Here is a 22614-nt window from a genome sequence, read left to right as displayed (position 1 = left end):
AGCAATGCTACGCTCCTGGTCTTTAAACTCTATCTGATACGACCCTCGGCTGTATTTAACCCTTTACCGTGTCCAAGCCCCTTTGGGCGTTTTACACCCCACCCCCTTAAGCAGATGAATGAAAACAGTAGAAACCACTGCGCAAAACCTGCAGGAGGGTTAAACATGAACACTGAACATTCCCTCGCACACTTTTTTCCGAGAATATATTTTATTTTATGTGCGTATTAATTTTTTCCCCAGTAAAGTTTGACAGGTCGCAGTGGGGTGCGATACACCCCATTTGTTTGGATTGAGCTTTTTTTATACGGCTTTAAATCTTGCGGAAGAATACTAATTACTTTAGCTTCTTTTTCACAATCGTGAATTTATTAAAAAAAATTGTAAAAAAGATTCTAAAACACATTGCGATCCGTGATGAAAGGTAATTCAGTTGGTCGATTTTATGATTCGTCGATTTACAATTTTTTTCCGTTTATTAAATTGATTTAAAAATAGATTGATGTGGGAAAACCATCTAGTTCAAATGCCTGCCAGCGGGATTTGACATCACCAATTTATTAGGGTATGCTGGGGGCCTGTTGAGTTTCAGGAGGGGAAGGAGACGAGGAAGAGGAAGGTTGGAAGTAGCTAGCTTTTTCGAAATGATCACTAAATATGACTAAAGTAATTTCATTTAACGTTTTCATTATAAATCTTCTACTATCTACTAGATTACATAAAGCTTGTAATGGATTGATTGATTTGTCAATGTCATCATTGGCCACCTTCAAATCAAACGTAAACAAGACTTAAAGCTACCTATCGTGTTGATCTAAAAAATAATTACTTTTGCTTTTATGAAATGTATATGTAAGTGTATGTATGTGTGTATACATGTATGCATGTAGTTGCATACATGTACATTATTCTTTACTTACAGTGTTGTGTTCATCAATGTTGTGTTTGTCTGTAATTAGTGATAATATCAACCAAGTTTAATTAATGTAATTGTATTTCGAGAGCTTTGATATGAATCATTGTTGACAAACCTAAGAAAAAAAAAAAAAAAAAAAAAAATGGATAAACATTTAAAAAAATGATTAATTTTTTAAAGAAAATATGTATTGTAGGGTTGTGTGTACTCGGTGGTTATAGCAGATGCCCGGAAATCAGAAAAACCCATTACACGTATTTTTTCGAAATTTCTATGATTTTTTCCAGAAGGTACGCAGGTAAAGTGAAATAAGTATAATGCAATCCATCTCATAATTCAGAGAATAAAGAAATAACTATTCATAAAATAAGTAACAAAAAAAACGTATATGAAAAATATAAAAAAAAAAAAAAAAAAACAGAAAACAAAAAAAAAAATAATTAATTATACATTATGCCAATCGTTTATTGAAGATATTTGTTTCCGTTTCCTGTCGAGCCATCCGGGGGACTCCATCCAGCCAGCCTATGGCAGCATAATATATGGCAGTAATGATGGTATTTTTGGATTGGCGTAGTCTGCGCCATAAGCTTCTCTCCCATGCGCTGTCGGAGAAGCGCGAAAGAGTGTAATCGTGCCTCCAGGAACAGTTCCGTTGCGCCGCTGTGTCTCGTTAGGAGGAATGGTTGGCATGCATTATTGAAGGTGGCCTTTAGCTTATGCCATTGTACTGACGTATGCAGCGATGTGCAGAACGTATTGAATAGTATTCGATATCGCTCTTATTTGTCTTACCATATCCTCAATATCCTTCTGGTCAAGACTTAATCATATACATTTTAATTTATTTAGGTAATACAGTATTTGTTTTTTGAATTCCTTGCTATTGCACATTACATAAAGTAATGAATATATATAAAGGTGTACTGAGTTATTTTTGTAAGCGCATTTACGTAGGCACGACATTATTGAATTTTCATCTCATATTTCAAGTGAACGCATTTCCAATAAGCGTGAATTTATATTCCGAGGCAAGACTTACAAATCAGAATGTGTATTGAAAAATTATGCCGATGTATCAGACCCTCAAAGGACTGTATACATTTGAATAGCTTTCGGTAAAATTGCTTTTTGTACATTTATACATTTCTGTACCCAGATTTATTTATACATCGGAATATTTTTTATCAGATTCCTAATTCGAGACGATTCGGCAATGAAAACATAAATATGGAGATATTTGCACCATAAGAAAGCATGGTTTTCGTTGTTATATATATATAATACAGCAAATTTGGTTCTTGCACAATTGTTCCCTTCGGTACTTGCGAAGGGCACACAGTCCTTTACACTTTCGCCTTCCTACCAAACTCCACTCAGTCTTAGAATAGAACGGTTAGTGGCTGAGTTGACAACGCGACGGGTTCCCATTCAGGCGTCGTGAGTTTAATTACAAAAAGGAAGCCACAAGTCTTCGCACTTTCGTCTTTTGTCGTAGGATATTACCAAAATTATTTGTATTTTTATTATATTTATTTCTAAGAATGCATTTTTGCTTGTGTTTCGTATTAATTTATTGTGAAATATATTATTTTCTTTTAGATGTATGAACATTTTTGCATACATCTTAATAATGTACGATCAAAAAAAACAACAACAAAAAACAATTCCTCCTCTGACTAAGAATTAACTTATTACTAGTTAGTTTTTAGATTCTCACGGCCAAAAGCATTTTTGTTGTTTGTTTTTGGGGTGTTATGCCGTGTTGCGCTAACTCCTTCTTTAGCCGACGTTTCGGACAGCGTTGCAGTGTCCATCATCAGGGCAGATCCGGTAGATCCGAAGATGTGTAAATTTCGGGCCCAGGCCACAAATAAATAAGCACAAACTCGACAACCAAAATTTACACATCTTCGGATCTACCGGATCTGCCCTGATGATAGACACTGCAACGCTGTCCGAAACGTCGGCTAAAGAAGGAGTTAGCGCAACACGGCATAACACCCCAAAAACAAACAAAAAAAAAAACTTATTACTAGTTGTTAATTTAGTAAGTTAATTGACTACGTTAGTTTCTTACGCTAAGTAATTGAGACCTAAGCAATATTTGCGCTCAGTTAGATGTTAATAGCAGATTTTCAAATAACAGGTTGTTTGTAACTCGGGAATGTTAGTTTTTCTTTAAAATAAAACTAATGTACCCGATTGGGGATGCCACAGTCTTACTTGCTCCTAGTAGTTGTGCAGAATTCATGTAAATATATATATTTTTAAATATATCATATCATTAATATAAATAATATATCACGTACACGATTGACATTTGCCCACTTCAAATGGGTAATTTTGCGTTTTCGTGTTGCCCTTTTCCCTCTCTCACAACGTCGGTCTTTTCAAGCCTAGGTTCATCACATAATTTCCTAAAAAATACTCTTCATACAGCATTCCAAAAATGATCAAAACTTAAAAGGGAGTTTATAATATCACATATATTTCGGCGAAAGGAACAAACAATTTTTTATTCCACTGTCACCAAATGGAATTGTACGATCCGTAATACGAATCTGCTTTTGACATTTATTAATAAAACTGTCAACATTTTTCATAAACGTTCTGAAAAGACAAATAAATCCTCCAGGGATTTGGTTGCATATTTGATGAATCTGTATGAAATGTATTTCAAATCATTGGATTTCCTTCTTTCGTCTGGGGATACGGCGTAATCCCATAAGTCTTGTGTCATTCCCAGTTATTCGTGTGTTTTGACAATCCCTTCAGAAACAAACGCTTCTCAAGGGTGGGTGCCAGGCGCACAGAGAATCAGGGAGATAAAGAGGGTAGACGGCGAACTGCGGGTGTACTAAGTAGGAAGAAGCTACTCTGTGTGCGAGTAGGTAATTCTATGGCCCCAAAATAACCTCGGGCAATTGTGACACCCGGCGGAAAGTAATAGTATTAACAAGTTCTACAGTCTGTAATCCTGATACTTAATTAGAGAGATGGGTAGATACATAATGTATCTATTAGTAGATTTATAAAATGTCGTTGAATTTTGTCATTCAATAAAAACGCTTTAAAAGAAGATTATCTAACAAAAATATTAATTTTAATTGTAAAGCAGATTGCTGTATTCTATAAACCCAAAAACTATCGAACGGTGAACTACATTTTTATGAAATTTTTACAGAATTATAACTCGAATTTACATATTTTCTGCTGATGTTGTGATTCCCAACAAGATCTGTTGGGTTTTCATAAAATTCTAGACTAGTTTCAGTTCTAGTTTGCATAAAGTTCTAGACAAGTTTCAGTTCTAGTTTTGCATAAAGTTCTAGACTAGTTTTAGTTCTAGTTTGCATAAAGTTCTAGACTAGTTTCAGTTCTAGTTTGCATAAAGTTCTAGACTAGTTTTAGTTCTAGTTTTCATAAAATTCTAGACTAGTTTCAGTTCTAGTTTGCATAAAGTTCTAGACTAGTTTTAGTTCTAGTATTCATAATGTTTTATTTGTCACACAAATTTGTTAATCTTAATTTATCATTTCAAACGCCGAGTCACTGCAAAGAAGCAACCGCAAGTGGCGTTTTGCGCCGTCGCCCCTAAGTATAGATGAATTCAATCACGCTTATAAGAAATAACACGATTGCACGTCTAAAACAAAGATTTTCCCTCTGTAATGCCAGTATCTACTTGCAATAAACCCTGTTGTCTTAAAATATTCCTTCAATTATATTGTACAGACTAAGTTAAGAGTAGAATCTTATTAAAATATCAAGAAATGCAGAGCTGAACTCTGTGCTTATACCCCCGAGGAGTCATTCTATTTTAATCCGTATCAAAAAAAGTTTCGCGTCCTTTTCTTTCTTCCCGATATTTTCTTTTAATACCGCCTTGGGGTAGGCAATGAAGCCAAAAGTTGTGGCGGCAAAACACCCTAAAAAATGCTGTACATGCATTCCAGGCTTTCACCTTTTTATATAATAATACTTCTGCTCATTAGTTTGGGAAACCAACGACACAGCTCGCGGTTATTCTTAACGAGAGATGCCATTACATAAAAAAAAATGGCATCCTATTTTTCACAGGACCTAAGTATACTGCCTTAACTTATTTAGTCGCCTTGCTGCAAAGTTATCCGAATTGAGATAGAGTGACAGTTCTGAAGCTTTTCTGTAAGTTTGAAGTGCCCTTTTATGCCGTCTTGAAGATCGGTATTATTTTATATCTTTACAATATTTCTTGAGGTTATTATTAAAATGATACACATGAATGAATTCAAGTATTCGCGATACGCTAAACGATAATCCAGTATTAGATTTTTCCTGTGTTTTTTTATCAGTTTTACTCACTTACTTTGTTGCTGGATAAATCATCATAATTCATCACATCTTTAAAAAGTTATGGAAAGTGATGAAATAAAAACTTTATGGGTTAAGTAGGTTAGCTAAGGTTAAAATTTTTTTTTTCATCGTTTTTAATGACTTTATATCACTTTTTAAAAGTGTGTTGAATAGTCACTGCCTTGAGTTAACATGGAACCCTTGCTTTACAGTTTATCAGTTTTTTTATTTTATTTAGGCAGGTGACACATTAGGCTACACGAATCATGGCTTGGTCTATTTCAGCATATTGCTCGCCATACACTACCGATGCGAATGTATGGTGAGCGATATGATCAAATATGTCAAGTCACTAAAATATAGCTCGCTTATAACGTGCTCTGTCACAAGCATTACCGTTTTTTTTAATAGAATAAACAATTACGTCTCAATAGATAAGTTAAAAAAATTATTTTCGTGGCAAAAAACAATATAATACAACGGAGACAAACACTGCTTAATATTTTCACTATAAAGCGAACATAATATTATTATAACACTCTTATAAACATGAAAAATCAATTTACCTTTAGTAAATTCATTGTAGGTTTACAATTCAGATACCGTAATTTTCAGAAGCATTCTTTCCCTATAAATCTTCAACATGTTGTGCCACCGAATTCAACGAATTTCAACGATTCCAGGAGGTCAAATGTCCCGAACGAGTTTAACGACAGAACCAAGACAACGACCATTTTGCAGCCCGTTCAAGTCATTGTCCATCGTTGTCTCAACCGTTAGCCGTTAGCGGTTAGCGGCTGCAGATAACGCTCGTTTAGCGGCAGAATTCGCCACCATTACGCCGTTTATTATTTTCCATAGCTTGGAACAGCGTTGCAGCGGATAAGGGGTCATATTATGTGACATTAGTTTTGTATGACCTGGGAAGATTATTAGGAATTTTTAAATCGCATAATTATCTCTAGTCATAGGGTTTATTAATTACTATAAACTCTAAAAATAATTTATAATAATATTTATCTGCAATAAAATAATATTGATCTTATTATTTTGTTTAATACATACGTTGTCAGTTACAGAAATTTTGTATAGTTTAGTCATCGTAAAGCCAAAGGTTAATAACAATATACAAGAGATTTAGAAATGGTCACCAAAAATCTTCTTTCGTGTTATTTTACTTACGTTTTCAATTAAATCGTTAGGTATTTCAACAAATTTTTCATATTTATCGTAAGAATAATTTGTGTAATTTTAGCGGACTTATAGTAATTTGGGATTTTCTTTTTTCCTGGTTTTCTCAACGGCTGAATACTGTGCTCCAGTATGGGCTAGAAGCGCCCACACTTCCATGGTAGACGTTCAGCTTAATGCCACAATGCGAACCATCAGCGGGACTTTAAAATCTACTCCTCTCCCTTGGCTCCCCGTACTTGCAAACATAACCCCGCCAAACATCATGCGAGAAATTGCAACACTGAGGGAATACAAGAAGGCGCTGCAAAAAAGCGCAATACCTCTACACGAAGATGTCGTCTCCCACCCGGCATGCCGCTTGAAGTCCCGAAAGCCCTTCTGGGCGGAAGGAGAGAGGCTCCTCCGACTACCTCTCACCCCAGAAGATAGGTGGAAACTTGAGTGGCAAACGGCCAACGTGGGAAATGCCCATCTCATACAGGACCCCACCGAGAGACAGCCTGGGTTCTGACTGCCTCGCAAAACCTGGTCCGCCATCAATAGGTTAAGGTGCTCCCATAGCCGCTGTGCCCACATGATGCACAGATGGGGCCTTAAAGAGTCGGCGATGTGTGAATGTGGTGCGATGCAGACTACCGAACATGTGGTCAACGAATGCCCGCTCCATTCATTCCCCGGCGGGATTGATGAGGTCCACATGGCGACGCCTGAGGCCCTAAAATGGCTCGCAGATCTAGATGTCCCCCTCTGACCCCCCACCATACGAAAGAAGAAGAAGTAATTTGGGACAAATATACATAATCAAACAGAATATTGAAAGTTATTCATTTTTTAAAAGTATGGATGGCATCCATTATTGCATGTCTAGTCTAGGAAAGGTTTAAAAAAATTTGCTGTGAGGAATATAAAGATAAAGGTTATTATTCGGGGTAATTGTTTGTGGGCTTATCGTGGACTTAATTGCGCAGAAGGTATAACAAACAGTAAATAAATGAATACTAAGAATAATACCAAGTTTATTAACAACTGCTTATTTATTCCGATAAAAAATAAAATAATTTTCTGTTAAAATATTATATTGTGGATTGGTACTATATTGCTTGTCTGAATTCTTGACTTGCTTTGAATTTAAGTAACTGTTAAAATTATAAAAATGATAATTAAATTCAAACCAAATCCGAGTTCATTGAATGAGAATTCCAATTACAGATAGACCGACAGACCCAGAGCCAAAATGAGTTTTTTTTTTAAAAGGAATCTTGACAAAAGTTATATAGTTTATTGGAAAATTTAAAAGTTCCAGAAATGCCAAGATAATAAATACAAAATTGTCCTATTTATCAAACAAAATCAAATTGTTCGTTTCGATGAATCAGGAGCACATGAGAGGATTGATTAAATAATACCAGGAGCAATTTCACGCGTGAACTTTGAGGCGATTAGTCGCCACTCCGCCGCGGGGCGAAGGCGGAATGAAGTTAATGCCGTTTTCCTGATTTCTGACTTGATTTCTGCCGTCCGGATAATCCTGATCGTAATATGACTTATCCCAAATGCTTTCAACTCTCGTCAAGATGAAGGATAGAACAGTAAACAATGTATCCCCAACCAGTGCGCAAGCAGTGGGACTATGACATCCTCAATTAGATGCGTAGCTGAAGGTGTTTAAAAAGAAAAGAGATGGGAAAGGTGAAGTTCTGGTGCTATGAAGTGCTTAAGATCTGGCCAACAAACAGAGCTAAAGCCCAAATTTTTTAATGAATCCCAACTGCTCCTAACCGTGTGGATAGTTACATAGATGGCTGAATAGTTAAGAATGGGAAGGAGATGGGCATGACAAAGGTTGAGAAGTACCTAGCTATTCAGATCTGGTAAAAAAACTCGGCTAAAGCAATTTCAAGCAACCTTTTCTATCTGTATGGCGGATTTTAAACTGGAAGATAATTATCCACCACTCATAATATAATATGAAATATGTCATTTGTGATTGCAATTAAAGCTCTTACTGACATAACAAGTAACAAAAAATTGTATTCAATAACCACATGATTACTTTTAACGGCTCATAATGCAAATAGACACGCTTTTGAATTTCTCTGTAAAAATATTATTTTCATAATTAATATTTATATACCAAAATTATCTGTGAATATTATTTGCTTTTCCCGCAGTCTATTAATATTTTAAAAATCTGATCATGGACTATATCGGGCATGTGACATAGTGAACGGAAAATATACATTATCCTATCCTATCATCGTCTTTTGTTAGAGTACGCGAAGTTTGGCGACAGATATGTTGGGTTGGCTACAATCACCTCCGCCTGCTTCGGACGCTGACTGGAGTGGCTAATAATCGGAAAAACTGTAGACATTTGAGGGTACCCATAAAAAATTCTGACAGTAAATATTCAAATCTGTAACTACCCCATGATTTCTGATGGGTTATCAAAATGGGATTAAACATTAATCACATTAAAATGGTATTTAAAACGCTGGTAAATTTTTTATTTTAAGCGTAATGCCATTAAAGCGATTTAACCACTCACCCCTTGCCGTAGGACATGGAGGCTATATTTCTGCAATCATCCCCTAAACCTGCCCCTGCCACCCCTCAGATACCACCCCTCACCCCGCAACAATTAGGCACGCGTCACTGACGCTGATTTGGGCATCTCAGCATGAAGTGGCATCACAACAGTTTCTATTTCGTTACATTACGCAGTGCATTTCGCTTCAGTTTTTGTAACTAGACGTCTAAGCGTGTCGGTACCTACTTAGATTATTTATTTAGTTTTAATGTGAACTGGAATTTGTTGATTTATTTAAAGCATCTCCATGAAACAGTTATTCACAAGATGTTCCAGTAGTCCAATGCGTCGGATGCCCACAGCAGCGTCGCGTTGTGGGTTGATTCCTTTGCTAGTCAAGTTATCCGCACATTACGATGGGAATAAGAGGAATTCAAATATTGTCAGGTTATTCGTAGATAAAACTTCAAAGAGCCAAAAACACAATTCAGTCTGAGTTATTATAGTGAATGAAGTGAATGAAAAAATTGGATTTTTAAAGATAATATGAATTATCTGCTGTCCCCTTTGTTAAGTATGTAGGATATATTATAATCTCTTTTTTATTGAAAAGCCAGCTATGATGTTTCTTTTCCGTAGTTAAGTCTTGCTAAAGTTTTGCTAAAAATGTTTAGTCATTTTGAAAACATTTTTTTTTTTTCGGAAAACGGTTGAGGTTAAGGAGATTAATTCTTTTCGTCGAAACTACAGTAAATTATTTAAAAAATCTAAATACAAATATCAGTTTCGAGTGAGAATTAGCAACCATTTCTATTTAAAAAAAGTAAATAAGATTTCAAAAACAGATAGGTAGCTGCCGTGGATAAAATAATAGTATTCTAAAATAAATAACAAAGTGTTAACCAAATCAATATTGAAAGATTGAAAAAAGCAATTTCCAAAAAAGAATAAATAATAATCCTTTGACGACGTTCTGTCCACGGTAATAGGAGAATTTGATGATTATTATTTCGGTCAGTATTTTTTTTGTAATAAACTGCCTGACAAGCTTTACGCTTTCCATAAAATTAATGACTTAGAGCTCTTTAAGGCTGACAAGATAATCATTAAGGGATGATCAGCCCTAACTGTAAGGGTTGGCGTAATGACGTAAGATGATTCAAAAAAAGAAATAATGACAAAGTTTTGCATATCCAATAAGTATCTCTTATTGAATTATCGATTTATGGAAACAAATTTAACACCTTTATTCACTTAATTTTTTTGACCGTGACCGGTTTCAGCTTATTATAGCCATCTTTAGATTGGTACAATTATTCCTTTAACTATGCTTTATATACATAATTGGGGGAAAGTGTGTGGATTTACAGGAATGGTGTACAAAGATTTTATTTTAATTATATGGATTTTTCCATCTCCGTTGCTATGTTGGTGTTTCACAATAGAGTTTTCAATTATTTGGCTGTTACCAGCAGGCCTAATTACCTTGGTTTTAGAGATTTATTTACAATTTATTTGGAGATGTTATCTTTAGAATTTGTTATGTTCAAAGGTGTCCACATGAAGTTCATAAAAATCATCCTATCTCCTTTTCCCATTCTTGACGCTCGAAACATCAGCTAGTATTTTCATAAAAAATAAAGAAAATTAACAAATGTTTTGAATTAAAATGTCTAATTTGACTAATTTTGATACGCTATAATTTGAAAAAAAAAGTTTCAAATCACAAAAATGATAATAACGAAAAGAAAACATCTTGGAAGGTAGACTTAACAACCGTATTATTTTTTTCAGTTTGTTTTTTTAGTGAAATAATAAAGCTTATTTTATCAGTAATGGGTAGTAATTCACGCTGACCTTAATCATAATGAGATCGTTGCGTGTTGCCAAAATTATTTTCCTAAAAGTAAAACTGTCTGTGATTAATTGTAGCTAATAAAGTGGATTTGGCAGAAGGTAAGAAGTTTCCTGCCTGTTAAACTTTAAGTATTTTCGTAATTTTAAACGAATGAGAGTTCTTAGATAAGCGAAAAATTAAGACTTAAGGCAAATAATTAAAAAAGGTTTGTAGAAAATAAATCAAAATAACTACATAAACTTCGGATCGAATCTTGGATGGTCTAAAAATAAATGCACAGACTTATTTGATTTATAAAATGATAGTAGGTAGCTAATGTCAGTTGGAGAAAGATCGTAAACGGGCCTTGTTCGACTAATGAAGCTAGTAGCGATGAGTTATGACTCATGTTATTAAGAGCAAGTGCCACGGTAAATATTTGCTCTATATTTTCTTTCGGCTAAAAGAGTCGACTCAATTGACCGACGGCTCAATCGAACGGCAGCCGTGAGCTCGGGGCGTGTGGGCAATCAGAATACTGTGCTCGCACGATACGACTGGCCCTATACGGCTCCCGGCTCCCGGCTCCCGGCTCCCGGCTCCCGGCTCCCGGCTCCCGGCTCCCGGCTCCCGGCTCCCGGCTCCCGGCTCCCATCGTATGAATGATACCTAAAAAAGTAATCATAGATGAATCATGATTTGTTCTTTATTCTCGTTTAGTTTTTGGAATTCCTTTTTTTTATTTTAAGTGTTTCTTTTAAACATATATTCAATAACATTATTATTTAATAAAAAAAAACTTATTTATGAACAAGTTCTGCTGTGTAACTATTAATACGCGTGACAGCTTTATAGTCTATGATAAATAAACAATTATGCAGGGATTGTGCAGGAAAAATGAAACTCTTGAGGCATCCAAATTATTAATTTGCAAACACTTTACTTTAACGTATTTTAGTCAAATTTAAATACACAGATCCCTAGATTCCTACCGACCACTCAAATATTTTTCCTTCTCAGAAATTCCTTTCTTTAAAAAGACTCTCCATATAGCACCCCAAAAGATGACACAGGCCCTAAGGGAAATTATATGATTACGATTATAAAAAAAAAATGTTTCACCAAATTCAAAATCTCTGTAAGCCTCTAAATAAAATTGATTCTAAGTCGCACCAAAATATTTTTTTATTTATTTTCTGTATATTTTTCATTTTTAAATTATGTAAAAGTTTGGAATTACAGTTTCAATACTTCTAAATAAAATACGACAGTTATTTGGAAAATTTAAAATAAAATTGAGGCATTTGCAGATATGCAAATAAATATTTGTTAATATTCGCGTTTATGTGGAAAAGGGTGGAATTTAATTTTTTAAAGTTTTGATTCATAAAGAGAAGAGGTTTCGTCGATAACATGCCAGAAAAAACTTGATCAAAATTACTAGAACGAAAGAATGCCAAAATTTCATTGAATGTTAAATTTAGGCACACAAAGATGTGATTTAATTGAAGTCTAATAAATATATATTTCACATTCGCGCAAAGTGGGAAGGAAGGAATTGGTGAAAATTACTCATATTTTTTACGATCGTGAAATGTGTGATGGGTGATGATCGTGTAATATGTTCGTAATGACCCCCCGAGCTATAGCAATGAGTGTAATGACACGTGGTACATGCGGACACCGGACAGAAGGCCACGTGTGCCGTGTGGGAGGTGTTTTGAGGGTTTCTCTGGGAAATGACGGCTGTTGCTAATTACAGCTCGTATTGGTGATGCTGAAGTCTTTATATAATGGCTGTCATTAGTGATGCCAACATACTATCAATATAAAACTGATGAACTGATCAACCATATGAAGAAATAAACAAAGTTTATACGCTTTTCTATGTGAATACCACACATAAGCCCCAACTAATTGGAGCCAGAGGGATTATGGCACCTCACATTACGGTATGTCATGAGACTAGAGGACGTGGGGAGAATTATTAAGGAATGATTGGGAAGTAGGTACCTAGCTATCCGGATCGTAAAAAGTAATCACATAAATCATGGTATTAATCTATTTTCATCATCTTTACTCACTGATTCAAAAATTATTCATTTGAATCAGGACCATCAAAATTTTCATCTTAAATCTGATCATATAATCATCGTGCGTATGATAGCTTTAAAAGTTAAAATTATTTCAATATGGTGAATATGCACTCAGCCCCGTGTAGTATTGAATGTCGAAATTCCTTAGTGGAAATATTTTCCGGAGTTTCGCCGGTCAGGGGGGGGGGGGGGAGAGGGGGGGGGAGAGGAGAGAAGGGGGCTTTGTGTACAATAATATTTTTATATTCCCATATCAAAGGGAAACATATTTCCCGGTGCACATCTCTCTCAAATACCCGCAGAAAAACATACGATTATGGATTCTCAGTTTTTATACCGACAAATTCGAGAAACCCGTCAAAGTGAGGGGGTGCAGCAAAATAAATAAATTTAGGCCTGTAATTTAGGGTCTACGCAGGCAATTTGGTTTTTTGCAGTTCTTTCGGGAAGGCTTTCTTCAGATCTTTCTGAGGCAACAATAAATTTATTCTTTTGAGTGAAGTGATTTTGCTTGTTATTCAAAATATTTGAATGGAAATGTACTTTCAGCAGCTTGTTTATCGTGAACTGCCTGGATTTCGGTAGAAGTGTGGCGTACGCCCAGCAGCTTGTTTGTCGCGAACTGCCTGGATTTCGGTAGATGTGTGGCGTACGCCCAGCAGCTTGTTTGTCGTGAACTGCCTGGATTTCGGTAGAAGTGTGGCGTACGCCCAGCAGCTTGTTTATCGCGAACTGCCTGGATTTCGGTAGATGTGTGGCGTACGCCCAGCAGCTTGTTTGTCGTGAACTGCCTGGATTTCGGTAGAAGTGTGGCGTACGCCCAGCAGCTTGTTTGTCGCGAACTGCCTGGATTTCGGTAGATGTGTGGCGTACGCCCAGCAGCTTGTTTGTCGTGAACTGCCTGGATTTCGGTAGAAGTGTGGCGTACGCCCAGCAGCTTGTTTGTCGCGAACTGCCTGGATTTCGGTAGATGTGTGGCGTACGCCCAGCAGCTTGTTTGTCGTGAACTGCCTGGATTTCGGTAGAAGTGTGGCGTACGCCCAGCAGCTTGTTTGTCGCGAACTGCCTGGATTTCGGTAAATGTGTGCCTTACTTTGCAGCTTGTCTGTCGTGAGCTATCTGGATTTGCCAACACTGGAAATAAATGATATGGAATTGTACTAGTACAAACACAGTAAAATAAATTCGTCAAGAAGATACTCTTAGTATCTCCATTGTGTCAAACCATAATTCAGAATCAAAACGTCGCTTTAAATGGCTTAAGCGATGTTAGGTGACTAGATCTGGATTTCGCCGTAATATATAAGATAATTATGTATATATCTGGGGATGCTATAGTCTCACTGGTTTCAAACGATTGCGGAGCATTGAGGGCTCTTGTGTATATTTGGAATCAATCGATCGGAAAATAGGTTGGATTAAAAAATATTACTTTATTATCAAAATTTTCACTCTACAAAAAGGTTGCTTTACGAACCTTAGATATAGTAAAGAATTTAGATAAAAAAATGTAAAATAAATCAAGGAAATCACTCTAGGTAGAGTCACCCTCGTAATCCCAAAGGGCTTGAAATATGTATCTACAGTGAAGTTTGAGATGACCACAAAAGCTGAATTTATTCATTATTTTATGCCAAATGAAACAAAGAAAAAGCCCACAAAAGATTATGAAAGAACGGAACAAAGGGATTTTTGTTTACTCAATTTTTCACATGGCCTTAAAATAATATCATTTCCTATTCAAATGGCCATCATTGTCTTATCAAAATAATAACCTTCTGCACCTAACGGATAAAACACCCGAGTAATCACAGTTGATTAAAACGATAATTTTAATCAAGAAAAATATTTTTCCATTGGAAACAAATTTTTTAAATTTATTATTTTTCGTAATACGAGTATTATAAATTTTACCAGGAGCACAGAATGCTGAAATGGTAAATTTAAAAAATATATAATTATCGTTTTAGCCGTTAAATTTACTGTGATTATTCAGGTGTTTATCCGATATGACTCTACTCATGCGCTCTTGGTAGATTTCCATGTAATTAGTGGTCAAAGAATATTTAGAAAATAATGTATTATGCTTTCCTCTTGAGCATTATGTGCTTTTGGTATGTTCTACTAATTTAAATTTATAAGTGTGTCAATCATAATATTAAAATAATTGAAATTTGTGTTCCTGATAAAATGAAAAAAAGCTAAAACCACGAACGTCTTCAAGATCAATGATGTATGGAATAAATAAATGAGACATTTTCACCTCTTCGGCCTTATGTGCTCCTGGTAGATTTTTTCCTACGAATTTAAATTTCCAAATTCCTGCGGAATAAATAAAATTATATGTTTATTTTCCAGTTTAACATTATGTTGCTCCTGGTATAATAATATTTTTTACTGTACTATGAAAGAGTCAGATTACGTTAAAATAAAAAAATAAAATACCACTTCAACATTATATTATGCTACCCGTAGCATTCTCACATTCTCATCATCTCGCAAGTTCAGATCCTCACCTTGTCATTTACCCATCTCCTAAAATCGTCATTCCTTAAGCTTCTTATATTATGAAATAACTTTTTATACACACAGAAGGCCCCGAGAAAATTATTTTTAGTACAGAGATAATTATTGTTCTTTTTCCAACCAGAAACGCCTTTTTAATAATGCTGGTAGGCTGTTATTTGGGTCCCATTGCTGGCCATGCACCTAGGCGTTTTTTTTCGAAAATTCTCTGATACTTATAAATTTATTTAATTATTAAGGTTACTGTTCAATTAACAGCATTTTTGTGACTCATCTTTATCAAACTCTTGTAAGGAACTTTGTAAAAACTATGCTAGTTTGGTTAGACATGTGAAATGTAATCGGTTATAACGAAGCTTATTTATATGGAAATGGCAGCATTGATCACTCTAGAATCTATGATATGCAGAATCATGTGCCTTAGAGGAATTGGTAGTGTCGTTTTTCTGAACCATTTCTGAAGAGACAAAGCATGTGGGAACGGATGGTGGGTCGTTTTGTTGCACCGCAACTTGGGTCTCTCTCTCGTGCTTAATATGGCTCCACTTAAGCAACCCACAATACGCCCCTCTTAACCATAAATAATATGAATATCACTAAAGATTGTAGTATATCTCTTCAATATTAGAATCTCATAGAGATTATTTCCCAGTTACAAGTAGTATTATGTAGTAAAGAAACAACATGTCGGAAAAGCGATATAATAATTATTTGTTTATTTCAACTGAACGGAGCGGTGAGTGCAATACTCTGTCTGCCATATAAAAACAAACATCTAAATAAATAAACATGATACGAGTATTATGCTGAAAATAAATGAAATAAAACATATTTAGCACTTGTACTATGGTGGCTTGAGGAAAATTCTCCATCTATGGTGTAGGAGTGCACCCTACCACTGGGCGACGGCCTGGATACGTGTGTTTTCCGATATCTGATAGCGCTGACTCGTCCTGGCTACTCTGTGGCGCATCAAGTCAGCAAAATCATACACTCTTTCCCCTGCGAGCATCTGTGAAGCGCTGCATCGCCAAGGTAGGCCGAACAGCGTTCTGTATGCGTGATTATACTGTACACAGAGTGTATTCATGATGCCTTGCGTGTACGCTGTTCATAATTCGCTAGTGTAAAAGCTCATGCAGTATGTTTGAAATAGTGATATGTAAATAAATTTTTTATTAAGTATTACACATTGAAATCTTTGGAAACATAGTTATGTAACTCAAAATGTTATTGAAATATAAAAAAACACAAACGTCTTCATTTTAAACAAAAAGCAAAATAATGGATACAAACCATTTTTCAAAAAAGTGCTCTTATTATGGGATAAACTGATTTAAAAAATATATTTGGCTTGCTGTAATCACACATGAAGTCGATGTTATCGGCCTCCGAACTCTCAATATGGCACCTATGTCGGCAGACTATATACACTGGATCTACTCTTCGCCTCATATAATGCTGTACTCTATTAGGAACAAGAGCAATTCAAACAAATATATTCACAGAATAAAATCTACTTGTATTTAAGTTCAAAACATTATGAAGACATAAAATTTAGATTATAATATTATCGATTAGTGAAAGATTAACAATTTAGATTATAATTTTGTCGATCAGTGAAAGATTGACAATTCTGAGGAGATAAAAATATTGCGAAAGAATAGATTGAAACTTACGTAAATATCAAATCGGCGAGGCACAAATACTTAATCACTCTTTCAGACGCTTATGGTGTGGCTGACGTCCGGACGAGTAATGACATGTTTTAAGTCGGTTGAGTGCTCTTACTTAGCTTTTGAGAAACACCACCATCTCATAATAGATACTCCCATAGAGAATGCCATATTCGGTACATCTTCTCGTAGTATAGTAAAACAAACTTTTTTTACGTGTTGATTTATTCGTTACATACATTATGTTCAGTATGAACAAATAAGAAAATAAGATATAATTTTTAAATGATAATTTCAATGTGTTATAAAATAAATTTCACGATATATACGAAAGCTTTCAAAAGCAACTACATTTCACAACTTAAAAACCCCAAACATACATACTAAACCACACACTCAACATAACATCATAAAGTAAATAACAGTTTTTAGTATTCTTTACGCCTCGGTGCATGATTGGGTTTATGTTGAGCTAATGAATTTATAATCTTAAGGGAATGTTGTAGTTGGGGTAAATATTAAACAAAACGCGAGAGATAGAGGGCGCCACACTCAAGCTGAATGGTAGTAGAGTCATCCCTCTTCGGGATTCAATTATTTACTACAGTTTTAGCAGTTCGTGTGAGTTTCTAAGTTTTAACAACTTTGGCAACATTCATGAAAACGTTGGATATAAAAGTTTTACATATTTGTACGTGCATTCAGATAATTCACTCTTTTCAGGGAAGAGTTAAACCAATTAAATAAAAGTGGTTGCTATACCAGAAATCAATTTTATTCATTCAAAAATTATATTCAAAACATATGTTCATTTTCACAAACAAAAGTATAAAACATTTAACACCCCACAAACTACTACTTTCAATGCAAGAAAAAGACATGCAAACTACAAAATACCCAAAAGAAACATAACATCAATTTTTTGAACGGCCTGGGGATCCCCATCGCAGTTGAAAAGTTACTATACCACTTACCGGACACCATGTATTTTTATTTTAGGAAAGCCCGTTTCCCACATTTAAAAAAGGTTATTAAAAATACATTCGAATATTTGTACGTATATTTTACAACAAAATCTCAAATTATTTTACAAAATAGTTTACTGCAATCTTTATGCTTAAAATAATTGGACTAATATTAAACTCATAGAACTCATTAAACTCGTAGAATAAATAAGTAAGTACTGAACCTCTTATCTGCTTTCCACGGTTAGTACCTACTTTCATACATTAAATCCAGTACGGACCCTCATTTCACCGGCCGAAATACGCTGGAAAATGCATAGATCCATCCCTCTATTACACTGGACGTGGAGTGTACTTCATCCAAAACAAACAAATCCTCTTCATTCATCAACTGCCTCCCCTGGACAGTGTACACGCAGTTACCTACGTCGTGGCCTCGCTCGGGGATCTGTAATAAGTCCCATTTTGTTTGCATATAAATAAATTATATTGACCTTTATCAACTCGGGTAATAAAGACGAGAACTGTTTATTTGTTACGGCGGATAAAGGTTTTATTAGCATTAATTTGTCACAGTCTGACTTGCGCAGAAGGGTAAATTTAAAGCGTTTGTACGTTTTGATTGATAATATGTCCCCCAGGTGTGTGTGCAGTATTAAAAACGGTAATAATATTATATGAACTGATGTTTTGTAATTTAAGTTTTTAATCTTTTATCTATAGTCGGATTGTTCTCACGTAAGTGAGATCGTCTGTGAAAACCTAGTATAAATATCACACGCGGAATTTATTTGATCCACGAAATTAAAAACTGGTATCCATTTTAACTTTTTTATAATAGCTAAATGAGAAAAAAAACACGAAACTTAAATAAATATTCATAAATGGAGCTTAATATTTAGAATTTCCGACCCTTTTTGGGGGAGAGTAGAGGGATCTCTACAATAATTCTAAATGAGTGACCATACAAATGGTAAGGGGGAGCATGGTTGGATTAGGACGAATTAGTGACGGCCGAGCTATGTGCCTAATGGAGATAGAGGAACAAGATAGGACAATACACTTTTTAATGGTGCTTTATTGTAGTGCTGGAAAATATTCGAGTATCGCCCTGGTGACTCTCGTAATCGAAAGGAAAGAAAAACAGATCATTATTTCACAAAGTTATTGTCAATTTTTATTAGAATAGGAAACATTTAAAATTTTAAAAACTATTTATTTTACCCTAATTTAATCCGTATTGCATTATGGAATTGTTAGCTGGGTGGTGCTTCCAAAACACCTCTCTTGCCATAATAAATTAACAACAAAATAATTTCAAATGGGCCATTTGATTACTCCACTTTCAGATTATTTCAAGAATTTAAAGTTCCTTCACAACAATAGTTCGACATGGTTTAAACTATTATTATTTTAATTATTATTATTTTATAAGATTGAAAACAAATATATTAGAGCGACATGGTTACAATTACCGGTTAATATAAAATTGAAAACAAATATATTAGATTGACATGGTTACGATTACCGGTTAATATAAGATTGAAAACAAATAAAAAGTAGTTCAGCAGTATTTTACAATTATTTTTCTTTGGAAAATTATATTAATATTTCTCAATAATTAAATTAGATATCACCTATTCTTTTTTCTTCTTCTTTTTAATTTTCTTTTTTTAAACTCATTAAATTTGAAATAATGAGAAAATTGAACAAGTCATTACCGATCACATCATAATTGATGATGACATATTTCCAACGATAAATACTTTTCCTGGTCACACACAAACCAATGTGAGATATGTGAAAATTGTAGCAGAAGCGTCAGTTACTATTTGTGAACTTTTGAGGCGAGATAGCTAAATAAAAACAAGGTTAGAATCATGAAAAAATATGCCCATTTTCAACGCCAATATACAGAAGTTTTCATAGAAACTTAAGAGAATCAAAAGTTTTTCAATGTAGTTAATATTATTACGTATAAGTAGTTTTTTTCAATCTTATAGGTTTATAAATGCATTATCTGTTAAATAAATGGTGAAACAGGAATATATTCGCATGAGCCATAAATACTTAAATGGAAAAAAGAGCTCTCGCGGGAGTATATGCATAGAAAATATATTTTTTTTTAAATAAATTTGAATTGTTAATATATAGCATCTTTCTCAACTATGGCAATTTCTAAATTCAAAAAAAAATCACTCTATTCTTGTTATACATATATACTTGTTCGATATATTAAACTGGATACATAAACACAATAGGTGAAATTTTAACTTTAACTTAAAAATTAATATTATTTACCTTATTCCCAGATGGATCATCAGATGAAGCCTCCTCTTCGGATTTGAGCTTGGAACGATCGGTCAGTGGGCGAGTGCTGAGTCTACCTGCAGGGCCCCGCCACCCCCCTCGATACGCCGTGCCGAAGAGACGCCAGGACCGCATAAACGAGAAGAAACTACAAGAAGTAGCTGAACACGCCTACGCTAACGTACCCAGCGGGCGAGGCCGCTCCATTAACCGTCAACCATCGCCCTATTACTACGGGGACCTCGCGCGCTGTGGCAAGTCAGCCAGCCTAGAGGCACCCGCCTCCCGCAGCCGCGAGCCCGCTGCGAAGCGCTTCTCTGTCACAGAGGACGGCCTCTTCCTCAGGGAGGGTGAAGAAGAAGAGGACGAAGACGACGAAGACGACGAGGACGACTCTGAGGATAGCTCCTCGGGCGGCTCCATGCCCCCGCGCCGCTCCTGCGCCTGTCGCCCACAGGACGACTTCCCTCGTGCCGTCTTCTATCTGGGCACCGACATGACGGCCCGAGCGCGACGTCTCTACGAGACAGCTTTCGACTGTAAGGTCGCTCGCTCTGACGACGATCTTGATGACGTAGATCGCGTCAGTAACCACCCCATTCTTCTACAATTAACCGGCGATGGTCGTGTACTGGGAGTTGACACGTTTGCCTCGTCTTCATCGTCCAACGTCGATCCACTCTCGAGCATTGTAGCTTGCGAAAAAACTCGCCGTAAAATTACTTCTAGATCCGACAATGGAAGACGTCCTAAACCCGTGCCAAATCGATTGCTGAACGAAAGTAGTGTAGTGTCTATGCTGTCCGAAGATTTAGAACACATGGAACTGAATAATCCCGAATCACAAGAAACGACAGTTTCTCGCCTTCCGCTAAGGGGATATACACCATCTCCTCCGTCCACCGCCCCCCTGCCTACAAAGTTCCAACAAAGTAAAGATCTAGCGATGAATAGCATTAAAAGTGCTCCTAATCTGCCATCTCAACCAACTCACCCGCGTCTGAAGGATTTGAGATTACCTGTTAAGTCATTGAGAGCCAGGGAGTCGCCAGCTAGTAGTGACGGGAGCATGATAGAAATAAAAGAGAGATCTAATAATAATACCGAATTTGAATGTGGTAATAGAGTAAGGAATATGATTCAAGACTCTCAGGAAAGAATATCTGAAATAAAAGGACGACCTCGGTTGCATAATGGTCTTTTTTTAGAGATTAAAGGCCGACCCGCTTCTGACACCGATACTCCGCACATGCACCGGTACAGAAAGTCCAAGGAGTCTGGACCAATTCTGGAGTTCAAGGGAAGGCCCGCCAACAGAAGGCGACATAACTACTCCAGCACAGAAAGCATGGCCACCAGCAGTAGTGGAGGCAGCATGGAGTCTTTACGCAGCAGTACGAGCGAAGGCAACAGAAGCACATCCAGCTCAGATAGCAGACATTCCACCTCACTTAGTTCACATAGTTCTGACTCTGGTAACAATAGTCGATTTCAAAACATGCATCACGCTAGTCCGTTAAGTGGTTTTATATCTCACCATGCTAACAAGTTGCACATCCTCAGTCCAATATCAGATAAATCATCGCAAGAACCTGTCTCGGAAACTTCTGATAATAACAGAAATAATAATTCGCAGAAAGTGTCTCCCGAGGACACGGAGAACGTTATGACAGCGAACCAGCAGGGAAATGTAGAAAATAATTCAAGTATTAAATTCAAACGAAGACCTCCTTTGAATAAAAACTTGTTGAATTTAGCTTTCCAGCATGCGACGACTGGGGAAGTGGAAATCCAGGGATCAGACAGTGGAATATCGATTCATTCTCGAGACGGCATGAAATCTAGGAACGCATTCTTAGGATTTCTGAAACTAAATCAACCAGTGGACAACAGTACTAGTAGTATAGCTGTGGATGCCAATAATTGTCAAGTTGACTTGTCGGACTTACCGTTCGATATGCCAAAACTAAGGAGACGAAAGGCCGCCGCTCAGGACGCTTGCACGTCTGGAAGCGCTACCTCGGTAGATCTGCGAGAGCTGCCATTTGACATGCCCAAGCTCCGGCGGAGATTGAGAGCTCCAGCGTCATCCAGTCCTGCCAGCAGCGGTGGTTCACATGCTTCATCCAGCCACAGTGTCCAGGATGCTGAAAAAGCACAAGGTAACATTAGAATTTATTTAACAATCATTAGTTGTTACTTTGTATATCATGATAAAAACGAGTC

At 36.1% G+C, this 22614-nt stretch overlaps 1 protein-coding gene across 1 annotated transcript in view; it reads left to right on the top strand.

Annotated features, from left to right (window-relative positions):
* Positions 1-22614, top strand: part of hwt (SH2 domain-containing adapter heavyweight) — a 524256-nt gene that overhangs the window by 490694 nt on the left and 10948 nt on the right. The window contains exon 6 of the mRNA XM_089640998.1: positions 20391-22550. Coding sequence (XP_089497124.1) covers positions 20391-22550 — 2160 coding nt within the window. The remainder of the gene's footprint in view (positions 1-20390; positions 22551-22614) is intronic.

This window comes from Hesperophylax consimilis, chromosome 2, assembly GCF_061612785.1.
Source record: "Hesperophylax consimilis isolate HC1 chromosome 2, BYU_Hcon_1.0, whole genome shotgun sequence".
NCBI lineage: Eukaryota > Metazoa > Arthropoda > Insecta > Trichoptera > Limnephilidae > Hesperophylax > Hesperophylax consimilis.
This window is presented reverse-complemented; position numbering and strand designations above follow the sequence as displayed.